The sequence below is a fragment of the Balaenoptera physalus genome (genome assembly GCF_965194825.1).
Source record: "Balaenoptera physalus genome assembly, chromosome: 4".
NCBI lineage: Eukaryota > Metazoa > Chordata > Mammalia > Artiodactyla > Balaenopteridae > Balaenoptera > Balaenoptera physalus.
In genome coordinates this window covers 3,126,734-3,147,968 of record NC_138891.1, presented here as the reverse complement: position 1 = coordinate 3,147,968, position 21,235 = coordinate 3,126,734, and the positions used below count along the sequence as shown (strand labels likewise).

The 21,235-nt window shown below is 44.4% G+C and overlaps 2 protein-coding genes across 2 annotated transcripts in view; one reads left to right on the top strand and one right to left on the bottom strand.

Annotated features, from left to right (window-relative positions):
* The window catches only part of NKIRAS1 (NFKB inhibitor interacting Ras like 1), a gene marked incomplete at its 5' end in the record, with an annotated part of 62,051 nt that extends 49,963 nt beyond the window's left edge, over positions 1-12,088 (bottom strand). The window contains one exon of the mRNA XM_082460791.1: positions 11,733-12,088. The remainder of the gene's footprint in view (positions 1-11,732) is intronic.
* A 368-nt stretch (positions 12,089-12,456) lies between these two features.
* NR1D2 (nuclear receptor subfamily 1 group D member 2) overlaps positions 12,457-21,235 on the top strand; it is a 24,380-nt gene continuing 15,601 nt past the window's right edge. The window contains exons 1-2 of the mRNA XM_082460819.1: positions 12,457-12,780; positions 19,388-19,654. Of these exons, the coding sequence (XP_082316945.1) occupies positions 12,765-12,780; positions 19,388-19,654 (283 nt within the window). The 5' untranslated portion in view covers positions 12,457-12,764. The remainder of the gene's footprint in view (positions 12,781-19,387; positions 19,655-21,235) is intronic.

Genomic DNA, 21,235 nt, shown 5'->3' with positions numbered 1-21,235 from the left:
TGTATTCATAAGCTCGTCAAAGAATCAACTATCTATGGGTTTGAAATGACTGCCATTAAAAAATCCCATGGGATCGTGTTGGAGGAAATGAGTCAGACAGAAAAAGATGAATATCATGTGATGTCACTCATATGTGGAATCTAAACTAAATGATACGGATGAACTTATTTACAGAACAGAGATAGACTCACAGACGTGGAAGACAAACTTACGGTTACCAAAGGAGAAGGGGCAGGGAGGGAGGGATGAACTGGGAGTTTGGGACTGACATATACACACTACTATATATAAAATAGATAACTAATAGGAACCTGCTGTGTAGCACAGGGAACTCTACTCAATACTCTATTATGGCCTATATGGGAAAAGAATCTAAAAAAAAAAAGAATGTATATATGTATATATATAACTGATTCACCTTGCTGTACACCTGAAACTAACACAGCATTGTGAATCAACTATACTCCAGTAAAAATTTTTTTTTAAATCCCATGGGTTTTATTACTATATATAAAATAGATAACTAATAAGGACCTACTGTATAGCACAGTGAAACTCTACTCAGTACTCTGTAATGACCTATATGGGAAAAGAATCTAAAAAAGAGTGGATAGATGTATATGTATAACTGATTCACTCTGTTGTACACCTGAAACTAACACAACACTGTTAATCAACTATACTCCAAATAAAAAATTTTTTTAAAAATCCCATGTGTTTTTTTAAGGCTAAGTTGACAGAATCAAAATGGTAAGCTACAAAGTTTTTAAAATATAAAAATTAATTTTAATTCATATTTTCAAGTATTTTTTGTTATAATACTAACATAAAAATTTTGAAATGTTTTTGAAAATGTACAAAGTATAAAGAAAAAAAATTATTCATAAAATCACCGTTGAAACAAAACCATTGTAAACCTTTTGATATATTCTCCCAACCTTTCTTTATGCACAGATATTTTAAAAATAGTTGTAATACTACTTTATATGCAATTGTTCACACTGATTTTGTCACTTAACAGTAGATTATCGACATTTTCACGTTACTACCTCATCTTCATAAACATTCTTTCTAAAGGCTGAGGAGAATTTACTCATGTTTTCTTATGTTTGGGCAGTTAAGGATTTGCCAATTTTATAGTAATATATAAACAGTGGTATATATCATTTCACATAAAGATTTTTCTATTATTAGGATTATTTTGCTTGGACTGAGTGCCAGAAATGGAATTATAGTTTCAAAGTATTCTTTATTCTTTTAATTTTGAAGAAAGAGACTGATTTTCACCAGTGATACCCTGACCAGAAATGGGGACAGTGAGAAAGCAACTCAAACACCTAATAACAGCCCTTCTGTAATTCAGTTGTCTATATTCTTTACTTATTATCTTGGAAGATTGTGGTGTTTAAGGGGAATTGGACAGTTTTTTGTTTGTTTTAAGTATAGTTGATTTACAATGTTGTGTTAATTTCTGCTGTACAGCGAAGTGATTCAGTTATACATATATATGTATATATTCTTTTTTAATATCCTTTTCCATTATGGTTTATCACAGGATACTGAATATAGTTCTCTGTGATATACAGTAGGACCTTGTTGTTTATCCATTCCATATATAATAGCTTACATCTGCTAACGGACAGTTTTTGTTTTTAAAGCAATTTTTATTTTCATCAAACCAATGAATTCACATATTTTAAGAAATCAAATGGTACTACAAGACTTATGACGAATAACAGGGGTACCCTGCCCTACCTACCCTCCCCCATCCTTCAGTCCCCAGCTTTAACTCTTTCAGTATCTCCTTAGTATTTCTAACTGGTATCCTTAAAATGCTATTTCTTTTACTCATAAGTTTTAGGCATTATCTATTGACTTTCTATTTTGGAAGATGAGAATTTAAATAAACAACATTTCTCTATCACAAGCATCCCTTCCTCCCATACCTTGACATGTGTGGGTCTACTGCCGCCCTCCCCCGCCCGCCTGCCAACACATACACTTCTCTTCCCTCCATCCTCCTAATCTACGTTACATCACGTAAGTAACCTTCTAAGAGAAAGTGTATAGAAGGGGAAGTTTTGGAAAATTTTCCTGTCTTAAAATATCGTTATCCTACCCTTGCACTTGACTGATGGTTCAGCTGAGTTTTGAGATTTAGGGTGAATTATTTTTATTTCAAAAATTTGAAGGCATTCATCAGGTGTCTGATGATAGTCTGATTTCTATGTACTGCGTGTGATCTGATTTTTCTTTCTGGATGTTTTTATGATCCTCTCTTGGTCCCTGATGTTTCAGAATTTCACCATGACATGCCTTGAAGATAATTTTGTTTTTCATTACTTGTGCCGGATAATCTGTGAATATTCTAATCTGGAAACCCTTTCAGGAAAAATTCTCTTGAATTATTTCTTTGATCATTTTATTTCCAGAACTCCTACTACATCTCTTGGATTAATCTTTAAGTTTTTTTTTAAATTGCTTGTGGGAATTCCCTGGTGGTCCAGTGGTTACATTCCACGCTTCCACTGCAGGGGCACGGGTTCGATCCCTGGTCAGGGAACTAAGATCCTGCATGCCATGTGGCACAGCCAGAAAAAAAAAAAAAAAAGCTTGTAATGTCCATCTTTTGTCTTTCTGTTCTGCTTAATGGTTTCTTTGCCTTCTAATTTTTCCAATACATTTTTATTTTGTATATTGTCTTTAGTTCCCAAGAATTCTTACTTGTTTTGTGTTCCTTTTTTGTAACATCCTGGTTTCATGGATGCTCTATCTTCTCTCACTTCTCCAAAAATAAAGAGTATCTTTCTTGCTCCTTGTATTGTTTCTTAGTTCCTATTTTCTTTCCATATGGCAGAATCTTCCCTCAAAAGTCTAGTGATCCACTGCTATGTTTATATTTGAGTGACGCATTAGAAAGCTGACTGGACACTGTGTGTGTGTGTGTGTGTGTGTGTGTGTGTGTGTGTGTGTGTGTGTGTGTGTGTGTGTGTTGGGCAGCTCTAGGGAGCTGCACTGAGTATAGTATAAAGCTTCACTGTTGGGTGGGACCTAGGCGGGAGCTACTGCTTCACTTATGCAGACTTTCAACCAATCCCACTGTTTTCAGTTTCACTACTCACTCAGAGAAAATCTCCTTCTTCCCAGGTGTTGGCTCTAGTAGGCGGTGCTTATTTATCTACCGGTCTGTTAGGTCCCTGTGACTTCAGGGGAATCTGGACATGTTTGAATTTTCAGTGTCCTTGATCTGCTAATCGCCCCTTTTATTAGTCACAGTCATCAACTGCTGAGTAACTAATTACCCTAAAACTTACTGGCGAAGACATCAACTTTTATTATCTCGCATTTCCTCGGGTCAGCACACAGCTTAGCTGGGTTCTCTGCTTCGGGATCTCCACGGGCTGCAATCAAGGTGCTGGGTGTGGCTGAAGTTAGCCCAGGGCTCAACTCCGGGAAAGATCCGCTCTGACCTCCCGCACTGCTTGTTGGCAGGATGCAGTTCCTTGTTGCCTGTTGTTCTTCGGCCAACAAGTTACCACATGAGTCTCTCCACAGGGCAGCTCCTAACACTGCTGTTTGCTTTATCAGGGTGAGCAGGTAAGAAGAGCTGGAAAGAGGGAGTCAGAAGTGGCATCCATCACTGTGCCATATTCTATTTTTATTTTTTTAGTTTTTATTTTATATTGGACTATAGCTGATTTACAACGTTGTATTAGTTTCAGGTGTACAGCAAAGTGATTCAGTTATACATATATATATATGTAAGTATATATATTCTTTTTTTACATTCTTTTCCATTATATGTTATTACAAGATATTGAGTAGAGTTCCCTGTGCTATACAGTAGGCCCTTGTTGGTTATCTATTTTATATACAGTAGTGTGTGTATGTTAATCCCAAATTCCCAATCTGTCCCTCCCCCATATGCTATTTTTAGAAGCAAGTTACTACATCCAGTTCACACTCAAGGGGAGGGGATTACACAGGGGGTAAATACCAGGAGGTGGGGATCGCTGGGGACCATTCAGAAGGCTGCTTACCACGTCCCTCCAGAGAGCACTCCTGCTGCAAAGCCTCTGTCTTGCAGCAGAGTAGAGCGGGGCTTCTCAAACTTCACTGTGCGTACAAGTCACCTGGAGCCCTTGTTCGCATGCAGGTCCTGATTCAATAACTCTGCCGTGGAGATTGAGATGCTACAGTTATTACTGGATCCCAGGTGTTACCAGGGCTGCTAATCCAGGCCCACACTTCGAATAGTGAGGTAGCAGAAGAGCAACGTGCCTCCTGGCTCGATGTGAAGAAATTACATTTGGCCTCTTTTCTAAAATTCTCTCCTAAGACTCTCTTCCCATACATAAAAGACCAATGCTAGTCCAAAAGCCCAATATGTTAGTCACAGATTATAAAGTCTTTGGACCTCCCTGTACTTATCTGCATTGCCTTAAAACAATGGAATTCGATCAACTATACTTCAATTAAAAAATAATAAAAATTTAGAATAGAAAAAAGTGGAATCCAGACACAAAACGAACCGGTATGCAGTCGGTGAGTTAAGAGGTGAGGAATTTCGTCTCCAATTTTCTTTCTTTCCAATATAGAACTGTTTCATGAGAAGGAAGGGTGAGTTTTTACATGAATTTAGAAGCAAAGAGATGGTCCTGGATACTGACTGAGATTTAAATGATCATACTATTCTTACCACTATTAAAACATTTTGTTTTTCCTACACAGTCAGAAAGGAGAAGGATCTAAACCTTAGAGATAAATTAATTTTCTTAGAATGTAGATAAATTTATAAATAATTGATAAAGGCTCATTGGTGATAAGCATAACCAATTAATGAGAATAGCAGGTTTCTCCTATAGTCTGTGGGCAGAAACGCATCCAGTTCTGAAGGAGGAACTGAAATCAGAAGCCCAGTCATTGCGGGCTTTGCATTAATGCAAAGAATTCTTGCATGAATTAATACGAAGAATTCTTTGCATTTAGAATTTTATCCTGTCATATTACACATACGTATTACAGGGCAGAGATCCTGCTCACTGGAGGCATGGTGCAGATAACCTGGAAGGAGGCAGCCTCTAGCCCTATACACTTATAACATGGGTTATAATCAACATGGGCTGATCAATTCTCTGGTGGTAGATGCTACCGGTTTCCAAGCCAGTGTTCTCAAACTCGAATGCACCAGAATCACCTGGAGGGTTTGTTAAACTACAGATTGCTGGCAACACCTGCAGAGTGTCTGATTCTCTATGTCTGAGGTGGTACTCAAGAGGTTGCATTTCTGACAGCATCTAACGTTGATGCTGATGCTACTGATTCAGGGACCACACTGCGATAACCACTGGTCCAGATTAACTTCCTCGGGAGGGAGGGAAGCCCTGAAGAATCCACCAGCTGAGAAGAACTGCTGATAATCTGAGGTTGAGGGGAGAGAAGTTGATTGCTGGAAAAGGAGACACCTGGGCCTCTAAGGGCCCTCTGAGTGTTGGTGAGAATTTGGGTTGGAGAACTTAGGAGAATGGTTAGTTAACGGAGTCACACCAGGGCAGATGCCACTGCTGGGAGGCATGCTCAGCTAGAGAAGTTTTCAAAAGAATAAATAGGAAGATTAGATGGGAAAATCAGTGAGAGGGTCAGCAATATGTATTGTTCCTCTCGTGAGATAACATGCCCTGTTGCTAGAGCTAGGTTTTGTACCTGATGTTTTTGTTTTCTTCACCCCAAACCCAGGAAAAATTATTGTAGGGTTTTTTTCTGTTATTTTATTTTTTAATTTATTTTTCAGTGAAGTATAGTTGACTTACAATGTTGTGTTAATTTCTGCTGTACAGCAAAGTGGCTCAGTTTTAAACATATACACATTCTTTTTTATATGCTTTTCCATTATGCTTTATCCCAGGACATAGAATATAGCTCCCTGTGCTATACAGTAGGACCTTGTTGTTTATCCATTCTATATGTAGTAGTTTGCATCTGCTAATCCCAAACTCCCAATCCATCCCTCCCCACCCCCCTATTGTAGGTTTTTTTCTTTTCAAACTATGATACAGATTCTTGAAGATGATCAGGCATTTCTTATAGCCTTTTTATTTATTAAACTGCCATGCAACTTTTTCTTCTTTCCATTCTTATTTTCTCTTCAAATTTGCTTAGTAGGTTATTAAATCAATGGAGCACTTAACAAAATTCAACAAGGGTGTCCAGACGGCATTAGATATTTTTCCACCCTATTCAATGAGGCATCTTGGCCAGATGGTTTCTGTTGTGAATGGTCTTGGATTTTTCTGTAATGTTGTATAGATTGCACTCATTACATGCAGACATAACCCTTTCCCTACTAGATTCTTCTCCGAGGGAGCTGTCCCATTCCAGTGCCGTCAGACATTATTGATGGTGGACAATAAAGGACTCAGAAGAGGCAAGAGACTGGGTCTGTATTTGAGAGGTCCTCCCACTGACCTTCAGCGCCACAGAGCTGAACCTCAAAAACTGAACCATCATGTGGAGTGGGAGCCTATCTGTGCCCTCTTTTTGTCTGATTCATTCCTTTCTCTGGAGCATTCTTTCTCCTTATACTGAGCCTTAGAAAATGCCACCGGGTCGAGGGGGTAAAAATGTTCACTTTGAGAAATACAACATCTTAAAACGGACACTGTAATGTGGTCCTCAAGTCAAGGTGTGTCCTTTAAAATTGTTCCCTGTTTCAACAACAATAGCTGCACAATATTTTCCCTCTCACATGCTATTCACAATAGGACCTTGATGCTCCTCTTAGGAAGACAGGGGGTCTGTGGGCCCTCCCCTCACATCTGACTTCCTTTGTAACCAAGAATACAGCAAAATTGCTGTCATAGTGTGACTTCTGAGGCTCGGTCAGAAAAGGTGATGCAGCTTCTGCCTTGTTTCCTGGAACACTTGCACTGGAGCCCTGTGCTGCCCTGCAGACCGTGTGCAGAAGCCCTGTAACTACCTGAAGAGAGAGAAAGGCCGGGTTGACCCTCAGAGCTCCAGCTCCTGCTATTTGGGCTCTGCCTACTGTCTGATTGCCATTAATGAGAGACTCTGAGCTAGAAATGCCCAGACAGGAGCAACTCCTGACCCACAGAAACCATCAGAGGTAATAAAATGATTGCTCCATTCAAAGCCACTGAGTTCCCAGGGGTTCTGTTACACTGCAGTAGTAACTGGAATACTCCCTATAAGAGGAGAGGATGTTAAAGCAGCATCAGTGAGGGGTCCTTAGTCACTAACGGGAAAAATGGGCTCTGGCCAGCCGAAGCAAACTTAATGAGATACGGGTCCAAGTTAAGAAGTTAGAAAAATCAGATTAAAAGAGAACAGAAGGAGGGCAATCGAGACAAAGAGCAGAAATCACTAGAACTGAAGACAAATACTGTACAGTGAATGAATAAAGCCAAAAATCGAGCCTTTGAAACAGCTCCTAAAGTAGATACACCTCTAGTAGGACTGATTAAGGGGTAAAAAAGCACAAATAAACAAAATTAAGAATGAGAAACTACAGAATTGATAGAGATTAAAGAGATGATAAGAGAATTAAACAACTTTATTCCAATAAATTTGAAAACTTAAACATCAGGGACAAATTCCTAGAATAATAATTTATCACAGTGACTCAGGAAGAGTAAGAAAGTCTCTAAATCTGTAATGATGAATATGGTTACCATTAGTTACATGTGACTCTGACCCCTGAAACATAGTGAGTGTCACTGAGGGACTAAATTTTACATTCCAGTTAATTTTAACTAATTTAAATTTAAGAACGGGAACAGTATAAAGTATTTTTCTGTTCAACACAATTTGTTTTGGTAGACTATATTTCGCTTTATTGCATCTCATAAGATATTATCACTGCCTTGGAGTGTGTTAAGATGTGTGCCTTGTGGGCTTCCCTGGTGGTGCAGTGGTTAAGAATCCACCTGCCAATGCAGGGAACACGGGTTCGAGCCCTGGTCCGGGAAGACCCCACATGCCGCGGAGCAACTAAGCCCGTGTGCCACAACTGCTGAGCATGCGCTCTAGAGCCCGCGAGCCACAACTACTGAGCCCACATGCCACAACTACTGAAGCCCGCCGGCCTAGAGCCTGTGCTCCGCAACAAGAGAAGCCACCGCAATGAGAAGCCTGCACACTGCAATGAAGAGTAGCTCCCGCTCACTGCAACTAGAGAAAGCCTGCGCACACCAACAAAGACCCAAAGCAGCCAAAAAAAAAAAAAAAAAAAAGATGTGTGCCTCGTTTCTAGTATTGCACGTAAACAGATCACTCATCTTGATGGTGTCAATGGATTAATTCAGTTTGAATGACTTTTTTTTTCTATGCACGGATATAATATTTCATTGTGTTTAACTGAATATTTTATGAAGATATTAAATGAGAAGACGTGATTGATACAGTGATACCTACGTAAGTCATCATTGGTGATAAAGTTGAAATGTTTTTTAATGTATGATATAATTAAATTACTTTTCTAGTTAAAAAAATAAGTATAGAAAAATCTTTGCTTACAATAAAGGCATGATTGGGCGATGATACAGAAGCTAGTACTATGACCAGAGCAGTAAAGAAAGAAAAAAAGAGCCTGGAAGATGGTCCATCGCAAATAGCATGAGGTTGAACAGCAACTGCAGTTTGCCGTGGGCAGAGGAAACCGCCAAAGCTGTCTGTTGACATGTGATAATGTTGCTGCTCTGTGACATATATGATGTCTGTGCTTGTGTGTGTTTTTTTTTTCATTTCATTTCATTTATTTATTTATTTGGCCGCGCTGCACGTCTTCGCCTGTGGGATCTTAGTTCCCCAACCAGGGATTGAACCCGGGTCCTCGGCAGTGAAAGTGCAGAGTCTTAACCACTGGGCCGCTAGGGAATTCCTTGTGCTTGTGCTTTAAACATTTCTCTATTTTCATTTCTAACAGGTGGATATGGAGAAATATAGTCCATGAAAAAAGCACTCTGTGGTCTTCAATAATGTTAAGAGTGTAAAGTGGTTCTGAGTTGGAAATGTTTGAGAACTGCTGGTCTAGGCCACAGAGAAGGCAAAGTTGAAGTGGAAAGTTACTGTGGTACCGGGAACTAGCAGGGTTCATTAGAACAGTTTAGAATGAGGAATAACCTTAGACATTTTTAATTGGCCTTAACTTTAAGGAAACTCTATCTTTTTTCCTTTCTCTTTCTCCCCATATCTCTCCTTCATCCAGGTCCTCATACGGAAGGGCCCCACTTGGCCTGCTGTACTCGAGTTTGGGATTAGAGGACTCTCATGGTTAAGCTCTCCCCTCCTTTATCCGCATCCAGATTGAGCTGTCCTGTGCTAAGTTTCCCAGGGCCCTGGTGTCAGTAGCTTTCCCAGGAAACTTGCATTTTCTAGCAGATGACTTTTGAGGACACGGTCACTTCATTCAACAGAGTTATTATTTTGGTCAGAGGAAAGAGGAAGGAGTAGGTAGAGACCGGCTCTCGATGGCCTGAGACTTCCTATGGACTGAGCCATAGGGTCCATAGGGGTAACAATGAAGGCTCCTTAGAATGACAACAGCAAAAGGCAATTTCCACTGCAGCTGTGGGCACCCTGGGGACCGTCCAACCCAGATGCCACTCAGCGTCCTCCTCTGGCACGGAGGAGACCCACGCGTTTCCAGTGGCCAGTGGTGTGGCTGGTGACTGACCTGGGCTATAGCTTTGGAGTCTCTGATAGTTACCCACAAAGCCTCACAGGATGGAGGCGGCCTTTAAGAGGCGTGAGGCCCATAGACACGAATTTTCTTTCATACGCATTATCGTGCAAGAGAGGGGCTTACTTCCTGTGCCATGGCTTATTTTTACTTCCACTCTTCTCCTTTTTCAAAGTTAAATGGCAGTATCTTCTCTCTCTCTCTCTAAGATAGACTTTACTTTTTAGAGCAGTTTTAGGTTCACAGCAAACCTGAATGGCAAGTACAGAGCTCCCATATACATTCTGTCCCCCAAGACACACAGAGCCTCCCCCCACTATCAACATCCCTCACCACAGTGGTACATTTGTTGCCACTGGCGAACCTACACTGACACATAGTCATCACCCAAAGTCCATAGCTTATCTTAGGGTTCGCTCTTGGTATTGTATCTTTGACACGTATCCCCATTGTAGTATCATACAGAACAGTTTCCCCGCCCTAAAAATCTTCTGTGCTCTGCCTTTTCATCCCTCCCTCCACCCTAACCTCTGGAAACCAATGATATCTTTACTGTCGCCATAGTTTAGCCTTTTCCAGAATATCATACATAGTTGGCCCTCTGTATATACGGGTTCCACATCTGTGGATTCAACCAGCTATGGATCGAAATTCTGTACTACATGTTCATTGAGGGTTGGTCACGGTCCTCACTCCAGAAACCAGGCTATTGGAATAGCCACTACCTGCAACACTGCCAGGTGCCCATGGCAAAGGGCGAAGAGAGCACGGTACAGCATGCTGTTAGAGCTTTTGCTCAGAAGGTTGTAGGAAGCAAGTCACAAGGCTATACGGTTGGCCCTCTGGATCCGCAGGTTCCACAACCACGGATTCAACCAACCTCAGAGCGAAAGTATTCGGAAAGAAAATTCCGTAAAGTTTCCACCAGAGTGCTGGAAACTACTTCCGTAGCATTTACATTGTATTAGGTATTATAAGTAATCTAGAGATGACTTAAAGTATACGGGAGTATGTCCATAGGTTATATGCAAATACTACACCGTTGTATATGAGGGGCTTGAGCATCCGTGGATTTTGGTATCCACAGACGTCCTGGAACCCACGCCCCGAGGACACTGAGGGAACCATCCGGCATGGCCTTTTTAGAATGGTGTCCTCTTTATGACTTCTGCCTTCTACACTGTTCACATTTGCCTCATTTTACCCGTGCAGAAGCAGATGGTGGTTAGCACATAAAATAAAAAAGCAAGCTACAAAGTGTAGCCCGGGGAAGCCTTGCTCCAGCATCACAGAGGGTGATAAAGCCCTGAGGTAGGGAAGGAAAGAGGACCACATTGTGCAGAGAGCTGTGTAGAGGGTGCTGGAGAGCCTGGAGAGAAGCAGGGCCCAGAGTTTGTGCAGGCCTTTGCAGAGCAGCTTAAGGCACTGGCTTTTTCAAAAAAAGCAATAGGAAGCTATTGGAGGGTTTTGAGCAGAGGAATTAGACCTCATTTACATGTAAAAAACAACACTCTAACTGGGGAGAAGTGCCTATAGGTGGATACAGGAGTAATTCCCCTGTTAGGGAACTATTACAGTAGCCCAGGCAAGAGATGACGATGGTTTGATCTAGAGTAATAGCAATGCTGATGGTGAGAAGCACAAAGACTGAAGGGAGAATAGCTCAGATCTGTTCACGGATTGAACGGGGGTATAAAAGGCAGAGAGAGAGAGACAGACAGACAGACAGACAGAGGGGGAGAGACAGGAGAGTAGAGAAACCTGACTTTGTTGGCTTCAGGAACTGGCAGATTTACCAAAAAGTAAAGATTGAGTTGGGGCAGTGTGTGTACGTGTGTGATGGGGGGAGGGGTGGCAGGGGGAGAAGAGATGGTGCATACGTAAAAGAGTCTCACACATTACATGTCCCTCAACGTTTTATACCGCAAATTTTCAAAAAGCAACTGGGAAAGACTTTTACAGTGAATACCCACAGACAACATCTCAACTACCATCTTACTGTACTTCTATCCATCCATCCCTCAGCCCATCTTACTTTTGTAATGCATCTGAATTGCAGACATCAACGCACTTCCCTCTTCATTCCTCAGCACACATGTCATTTGTTTCCAGCTTTTTCCTTTTGATGTAAAATTTGCATACAAGGCGAAACGCGCAAATCTTCAGCGTGCATTCGCCGAGTTCTGACACATGCATACGCCTGTCTGCATCTTAAATTTGAGCTGCCTAAAGGACGTCAAGGTGGCATAATCAAACGGGCTGCTGGATGTCGGAGCGTGGAGCTCAGATTCAGCACACAGGTGTGTCTGAGCTCTTGGACTGGATGAAGTCACCGAGGAGGTGTAGAAGGAGGAGATGTGGGCAGTGTCCGCAAGGAGCCCGGCGTTCTGAGGTCTGTGGCGGGGAGAGCGGACCTGCGGGGCGGTCTGGGGCTGGCCCAGCCCGGGGCCTGAAAAGCGGGTCTACTCGGCGCCCCCCGGCGGTCCTAGGTAACCATCGGAGGGGCCCCGAGGTGTCACTAGATGGGGGGGGGGTGATTGCAGGGTTGGGGAGGGGAGCAGGGTTGGGGAGAGGAGCGTGGTGGGGGACTCCCAGCCCGAGGCGGGAAATCGGGAGGAGGAGGGGAACCGGGGTGAGCGCGAGCGGGCGACGGCGGCGGGAAGGAGGGGGTGGAGGGGGAGGGGCACCGGCGCGGGAGGGGCGGAGTCGCCGCAGCGGCCGGCCGCGGGGCGGGCGGAGGGAGGGGGTGTGTGCGCGGGTCACATGGTCGCGGCTGCTCTCCCCGTCAGCCGCCCTCGCCGCCGCGGTGCGCTGGCTGCAGGAAGCCGCCGCGCCGCCGCTTTGTTGTCAGGGCCCCGCGAGGAGCGCCGCTCGCCGCCGCCGCCCTCTCTCCCCGCAGCCCGCTCTCCGGCCGCGGGGCCCGGGTCCGGGCGCCCCGCCCGTCCTGCCCATGAGGGGGCCCCGCGACCACCGCTGCCTCCGGCCCGGGGTGGCGCGGCGCTGAGGCGGCGGCGGCGCTGCCCGCTCTGCGGGATCGGGCGGCCCCGGCCCCCTCCCCGAGGGCACCATGGAGGTGAATGCGGGTAAGAGCCGACTGCGGCGGGTGGGGCGCGGCCGAGGGGCGCTCGGAGCCCGGCGGGCACTGCGAGGGCGGCGGCGGGGGCCGGGGGCCGGCGGGAGGGCCGCCGCGCGCCGCGGACCCGCGTCGGGCTCGGTGCTTGTCGCCCGCCGCCCCGGCCCGCGACCGCCCTGCTGGCCGACCGCAACGCCGCAGCGCGGCCTGACGGCGCCGGCCCGGCCCCCCCTCACATGGCCCGGCCGCGCGAGCCACGTGCGCGCTGTGTTTACGTTCGGCGGCGCGCGGGCGCCGGTTGGTTGGGCGGGCGCGTGACGCGGCATTACATAATGGGCGCTGGGGCGGCGGCGGCGGGCGGGGACACGTGAGGCCGCGCGGCTCCGTGACCCACATTCCCGGGGCCGCAGGGACACGTGGGGGCGGGGGCGCGCGCCGGCCGGGAGCGCCGCAGCCCGCGGAGGCCCCGCCCCCAGAGCCCTCCGGGCTGTGACGTGGCCGCGATCCCCCTCCTTCCCCGCGGGGTTGTTTGCCGCGGAGGGGGCCGCGCGTGCGCGCCCCGGGAACCCGCGGCCCGGCGGCCCCGAGCGGGCGCGGAGGCCTCAGTGTCCTCCGCCGGCGTGCCGAGACGGGGCCTGGCGGGCGGGCGAAGCGCGGGGCGTGGACGCGCTCGGGCCGGAGGAGGGCCCGCGGGGCCGGCGTGGGGCTTCCCCGACACGAGACCCTCCGGGGTCGCCCGGCGGACGGGCGGAGGAAGGTCCTGGTTGTGGCGCTGCCTCGTGTTTACCAAAAAAAAAAAAGAAAAGAAAGAAAATCAGTTTTAACGATCTGCTCGGGGACGCGACCGACCTTGCACACTTTCCGTGATGAATACGCCCGAGGCGCCAGTCGGGACCGTGAGGGATTCCACCTTTAGGGAAGCCCTCGGCTCATGTGGGCGGTGACCCCGGGTGACTCCTAGGCCTCCTGTACAGCTGGTCCTTGTCAATTCGCTTAATTGCTTTAAACCCATGGGTCACTGGTCTTTCCTGAATCTGGTAACAGATTTTTTTTTTTTTTAATTGTTTGTGGGATCTTAGTTCCGGGACCAGGGATTGAACTGGGGTCCCCAGCAGTGGAAGCCCCAGTCCTAACCACTGGACCGCCAGGGAAGTCTCAGGATAACACAATTTGACTCTGTCAATCCCTTTCTTGCTACAGTTCCTGTTGCAACGCCACAGAGCAATACCAGGCTCGCTTCTGCCCTTTTAGCTGCCCCCCTCTTCCCCCAGCGAAGGATGGCCCTTTACCTAAAGCCAGTGAGGTTGCAGAAACAGGCAGTGATTATTTTTTAAGTTATTATATGTTCTAAACCATGCCTTGATAACAAATTGTTGTGAACGTTCCACAAACATTAAAGAAAAAAAGCGCCATTTTCCTGTGTTTTAATTACCTGTGGGCCTACTTAAGCTTTGAGGATAGTTTAAAATTTTAAGTAACTCTATTATGGAATTAAACTTTTACTTGGTAAGGATTTAGAGATTATACAGTTCAACCTCGTCTAACCCAGCGTGAATGAATTCTTCCAGCTTCGTGGTCGGATAAGGTGGGCCGGCTCAAGTGATTAGAAAGTTTTTGTCTGATTTGAGCCTTCCTGGAACATTATCAGTGAACTTAATTTTGATTTTTTTTTTTTTTTTAAATATTTATTTATTTATTTATTTTTGGCTGTGTTGGGTCTTCATTTCTGTGCGAGGGCTTTCCCCAGTTGCGGCAAGCGGGGGCCACTCTTCATCGCGGTGCGCGGGCCTCTCACTGTCACGGCCTCTCTTGTTGCGGAGCACAGGCTCCAGACGCGCAGGCTCAGCAATTGTGGCTCACGGGCCTAGTTGCTCCGCGGCATGTGGGATCTTCCCAGACCAGGGCTCGAACCCGTGTCCCCTGCATTGGCAGGCAGATTCTCAACCACTGCGCCACCAGGGAAGCCCCTTAATTTTGATTTTAATTAATTTATTTAATTAATTTATTTTTGTCTGCACTGGGTCTTTGTTGCTGTGCGCGGGCTTTCTCTAGTTGCGGTGACGGGGGGGGGGGGCTACTCTTCGCTGCGGTGCGCGGGCTTCTCGCTGCAGTGGCTTCTCTTGTTGCAGAGCGTGGGCTGTAGGGCGCAGGCTCAGTAGTTGTGGTGCACGGGGCTAGGTGCTCCGCGGCATGTGGGATCTTCCCGGGCCAGAGCTCGAACCCATGTCCCCTGCATTGGCAGGAGGATTCTTAACCACTGTGCCACCAGGGAAGCCCCTTAATTTTGATTTTAAAGTGTGGCTACAAATTATAAAATTTCCTTGGGATGATTGCTGACCCGCCGCCCCATCACCGGTTCACATCTCTTGGTCGTTGGTCAGTGCTGTTTTTTTTCTCATCATCATCCTTGTTGCCCTTTGGGATGTGGCATCCAGAAGTGGAAGTTGTTGGTCAGTCACCAGGTTCCAAGCTGGGGATGCTGCTTGTAAATGAGTTCTCTGGCAGGCTTGGCTTTTGTAGCATATTGCTTTGCTGACTCACAGTAGCCTTGCGGTCAGCTAGATCCTTTTCATGTGAACTGATTTGAAGCTAGGTTTCATCCATTGTGCAGATAATTGTTTGAGCTGAACTGTAGGGACTTGCCATTATCATTCTTAAATTTTCTCTTTTTCCATTTGGCTCCAAGTTCAAGCTGTCACAAGTTGTAATCCAGTATACTCTTTCTGCCATCCCTCTGTCTGAAGGAGCGTTGATAAGCATTCCCTTGAACTTCCTTCACGTTGTTGTAAATGTTGGCTGGGGTGGGGCCAAATTCAGTGCTGTGTGGCAGCCTCTGACCCCTTCCTTTGGGTCGATAACATTTTATTAGTCAATATCTATTCACCCAGTGACCATTTCATGTAACTGTGCTGTAAATCATGACTCACTGTGTCTCTGCCCTTTCCATGATTAATACAGAGGGGAAACAGTGAAGCTGTAGAAATTGACTCTATACATTCTTGTCACAGATTTTGATTGAGTATACCAAGTTCTTTAAAGTAAATAACATATTGTACACACTTCATAACTGTGGCTGTGATGCACATTTTAAAAATTATTAAAACATTCCCACATAGGCCATCGTTATCTTTACAAATCTGTAGTCTATTTCTCACTGGGAGAGAGAAACAGTAAGATAATGGGAAGAATCAGAGGTGAAGAAGGAAGTTGCCTGACTAGTCATTGGAGTTGAGGGAGTCAGAAGGTGGCCTGGAAATAAGAACCTGCAGGGAAACCACTGGGTCCACGTGACATGTTCAGAATTGAAGGAAAGAAGCGTGGATAGAGAGGGTTAGTTTTGTTTGAACTATCCTGGTCCAACTCTTCCAGTATAATGACGGTAAAATAATAATCACCAGTATCTGTTGAGCATTTATGTGCCAGGCCCTTTACATGTGTTGCTACTTTGGTGCCTCACATTAACTCTATGAAGGAAGGTGCTGTTGTCACCATTTGAAGATGAGGGTCAAAGTAAACTGGAGTGAGTAACTTACCCAGGCAAGTGGGAGAGCCAGATGCACATAATTCACTTGGGGAGCACAAGCTGTGCTAGGTTGAAGCCCACATAACATTTGAAGGCATATGCAAAGCTTGGTGGTCCTGTCTCCTCGGGGGTCCGTGTTGTTTGCCGTGGTACAGGGTCATAGCTGGTGGAAAAGGCAGGGGTCAGTAGAGCTTCCCCATTTCATCATTCCTCTTTTTTAATCTTGTTGCTAGTCAGTAGGGTTTTTTTTTCCCCAGACACTAGATTACACTTGCCCCCCTACCCCTTCCCAGCAACTTACATGGAGACAAGAACACTGTTTTACAAAATAAGACCTATTTGTTTTTTGTCACCATGGTTTTTGTTTTCTTAAATAATCTCTTCTGTAGTACATCATTTAATAACTTAACATATTCTTTAAGACCCCACTTATTGTCACCTTGGCTCATGATCTCTGCCCTCTATAGTGCTCTTGTGCTGTCAGCAGTTCACAGTAGTTTGTATGAAACATTGCTCACGTTGCATTGGAATGACTGGTTAACAAGGCTGTCTCCCCAGCTGGCCTTTAAAGCCTTTTAGGGAAGGGACCATCTTGATCTCTGGAGCCCTGACACTGGGACACAATTGGAAGTTTAGTGCTTCATTAGGTCCACTCTATCATCTTGTGAGTAGAAATGATTAAAAACCTACTTTTAAAATGAGAAAACTAAAACTTCTTAAAGGTAAAAATGTTTGATTCTAAGTCACTAGGCAGAAAAGTACACTCATGAGTTGAACTCAAGCATATTTTCCAGGATGATGGGCAGTGGGGATGGGTGATGACGGGCAAGCCTAGAATTAGGGTAAGAATACCCCAATATATGCCGGGACAGTAAGTGCTTCCCAGCAGTACAGAGTTTGATACTGGCTGACATTGACCACTGGGTAAGCCCTAGCCTGGGAACCTGGCCCAGCTCCAGGGTCCTTTTCAACTAAAAATAGAGAAGGCTCTGCCTCAGCTAATTTTAGCTTGAGGTTCTGCCTGTTTCTGGAGCTGTTGGGACTTGCTGGTTCAGGGATTTTACCTTTCTTGTGTTACCATTAAAAACTGTCTCTGTAAAAATCGCTTATTTTAATAATCCCCTTTTATGAACACCATTTCATTTCAATCTTATCATAACTCTGGCAGATATTGCCATTTTATAGAAGATGACTCAGGTTTAGAGAGATTGAAAGTGACCTGCTTGCCCAGGTCTTCTCAGTAAGAAATAATACTCTGTACTCTGGAATTAGACAGCCTTGACTTTCAACCCTGGCCCTGCCACTTAGTAGCTGTATTAACCTCTCTGAGTTCCTCTTCTGTAGAATGGAAAAATGGAAGTTAATTTTATAGGGTTCTTGTGAGGATGAAATGTGGTGTGAAATTTTGTCATTTTATTCTCGGCGTTGTTGGTGTCTTGTATTTTTCACTTCCCCTTCTTCATTGGGTTGAGGAACTGCTAGATGTACCCCTTGCCTTCTAGGAAATTAAATTTTAATGTTTTTGGGTTGCTAACTGTCAGGTGGGTAGATTGGTGTCTGGTAGATGCTAACACAACTAAATCAGTGTTGAAGGTCTTGCTAAGAGAATGTAGCTGCTTCTTGATGGGTCATCTTTGGTTCCATGGTTCTTGGCACAAATGCTTCCTGTAAATGACTGTTGATTCCCTAAAGACAGGAGTTGGATCTTAACTGGATTGATAACAGCCCAGTAATTTTTCTTAGATTTGATTTTGGAGCTTTTGCAAAGGAAGGTGTGTTCTGGGTAGTTAATACCGTCTATTGCCTAGTCAGTGCTTTAATCCAGTTCTTAAGCCATCAGGATAGCTCGGATATCTAGAAGTTTATTTCTAAGCTGAGGTAGTTAGAAGACCTCGTGGGTGTAAATGGCTGACTCAAATGCTGGCCCTGGGAAGGTCTAACTTCCTCACCTTTTATCCTCTTGAGATGTTAGTGAATTTACTACCTGAAGTGTCCTTTAGAAAAGATAAATAGCTGTGAGACCTTCCTTTGGGAATTTATTGAGGATTAAGGATAATATTTTTCTTCGTATCCTGTTCCCAGTGGAGGTAAGTGAGAAAAAAGTAGCAGTTTGCTACCACCTGGAATTTCTAATATGACCTTTAGATCTCTGAAGTTTTGTGAAAACAGAGGGCACAGTGGTTTTACCCAGTAACACGACATTTGATAGACTTCCAGGTTAAAATAGTTTTTCTCTGGATTCACAGTGTATTAGAGATATTCAGGCAGTTGAGTCGGTGAAAAAATCAACCTTGAAAACTGGGGGCCAATTTGTGCTTGAGCTCACTAGTTGTAGCTATTCTTAAACTTCAATATGCAAAGAATCACCTGGAGAACGTGTTCAAAATGCTCATTCCTGAGGGTGCCTTCTCTAGTCTGGGCTTAGTGATAAGGGTGTCTGCAAGTCCAACGGCAGAAGTAGGTGGAGAAGGCAGTATGTGGAACTGGGGTTTAGTGGATAGTCATAGAGTCTTTGGGGAACATCACGACAGAAAGATTCTGGGGGCAACAGCTATGAAAGGTTTTTCATTTCCAGATAAACTACTTTATCCAGAGTTCCAAGTGTTACGTCTGTTCCTGATTGACCTGTGTTTTAGCCAAGTGCTGGGGGAGTTAAATGATGAACCCATTGTTCTGGGATTGTTCCACGTAAAGGTATAATGAAGGACGCACAGACAAGACCAGAACCAGATTTCTTCACGGCCAAAACAACTTGATTACTCTATGTTGTAGCTCAGGAAGGTTTTTCATTCCTTTTAGGAATACATTGGAAGATGAAAAGCTTTAGGTTTGGATCTGCATGTGCTCAGAATAACAAAGCCAATGAGAACCTGCTTACTTTTTAAATCAGTGGGAATTGTTTGGCTTTGAACCTTGTGGAAGCAAGAAGAACAGTAGGAAATAAGGAAGAAAATAAGTTAACTTTTTTCCTTGTGCGGTTAATTTTAATCATTAACCTGTTTCTAAAGTTAGTGACTTTACTGTTCAGATTTGCAAAAGTAGAAAATATGTATTATTGTGTATCTAATTATCTGATTTCCCCCATCTTTTCTAGGAGGTGTGATTGCCTACATCAGTTCTTCCAGCTCAGCCTCTAGCCCTGCCTCTTGTCACAGTGAGGGCTCCGAGAACAGTTTCCAGTCCTCCTCCTCCTCTGTCCCATCTTCTCCAACTAGCACTAATTCTGATAACAACGGGAATCCCAAAAATGGCGATCTCTCCAATATTGAAGGCATCCTGAAGAATGATCGGATAGATTGTTCTATGAAAACAAGCAAATCGAGTGCACCTGGGATGACGAAGAGTCACAGTGCAGTGACAAGTGAGTTATTTAGTTTTTCTAAAGGTTGGTGCCACCAATTGCAAGTGGGGCTTGTTTTATCAGCTGTTCATTTGGGGGACCATTTTATTTTGGGGTATAATAATTTTCACTCCTTTTCTGGGTAATCATAGTTCAGTAGTTAGGTAAGAAATCAGTGATGATCTGAAAAGTTGCAGCCTAGGGGCTGTCATAATTGGTTCTTGCTGCAGAGCAAGATCTGTGGTTATGTACTCTGTCTGACCATGTTTCCTTCGAGGGTAGCCTCTTACCCCATTTCCACAGTTATCTCTCTTCTGCACTCCTAGTGCTGAATCTGGTTTCTAGAACGGAGTACTTACTCGTGGAGAGGGGTTTGCTTTCATGAAGTTGGAGCTAGGAACATTTAGAGGATTGGGGATATCCAAATGAGTCGTGGAAATTTGGATCCCTGAGTGAGCGTGGAGGTGATGGGCTGGTACAGGGCAGGATCAGGAAGAGATGGGACCTGACTGGTACCTGCAGGTGAGTTGAACTGAGTATTTGTACAGCAGCCTGTGGATACACCCCTTTGCACCTTTTGTTGATTGACACCTCTGGCTAACTTCTTAATTCTTATCCAGCAGGATTGTTTTCTTAGCTCTGGTTGCATGTCTGATGTAAAGTAACTCTAGATTTATAAAATTTCAGTGTATGTTTAAAATCATCGGGAATGGAAAAACCAGCTCTGTGAGATATTTTTGGCAGTGCCATAAACTGTTTAAAAGAAATTCATGATTTCTTTTGATTTGTCAATTTGGTGTAAAGATTTTTTCTTTACGTTATAAAAGTAGATTTGTATATTTTAAAGTACTTACAGGCTGAACAAAATAAAATATTCAGTTAGAAAGAAAACAAACAATTTTAGTTTTTCTTCCAGCATTTCACTTTTGTGTCTGTTTGTGCCTTAGAGTTTAGTGGCATGGTTCTACTGTGTAAAGTCTGTGGGGATGTGGCGTCAGGATTCCACTATGGAGTTCATGCTTGTGAAGGCTGTAAGGTAAAGCATGCTTTTGTTTCTTTAAGCTACCGATTCTGGGATTAAAGAAATTGCAGTTAGGATTGCCAATTTACACAATTGATAATCCGGGAGGAGGAGAGAAGTCAGCTGTTCCTCTTAAAGTTTTAAGCATTTTATGTAGTGTATAAACATAACTTGTTTTGAAAAATATATTTTAAATTCAGTGAAAGTGTTTCTTTTTTCTTTAAAATTTTGATCAAAATAAATTTGCTATCTCACTCAAACTTAAGCATGGTGTGAAGTGTCTGTTCATTAGTGTGTCAGGCACTGTTCTAGGTGGTGGCGGACAGCAGGGAGCAGAGCAGGCGCGGCGCTACTGCCTTTCTGGGGCTTAGTTTAAACCAGACGTCCAGTGGGTCTCATCAGATACTTTGACATTTCTGACAGTGTCGGGTGCTAGGAGTTGGGAATAATTCCTAGATGTTTGTAAAAATGTGCTCTCTTCAGAAGTGATGCCAAGTAAGTAAAAGAATCTTGAGTATAAGTTGAGCCCTTGGGAAAGCTCATTTATAAGTTTAGTTGATATTCCTGAGTCAGATAATTCC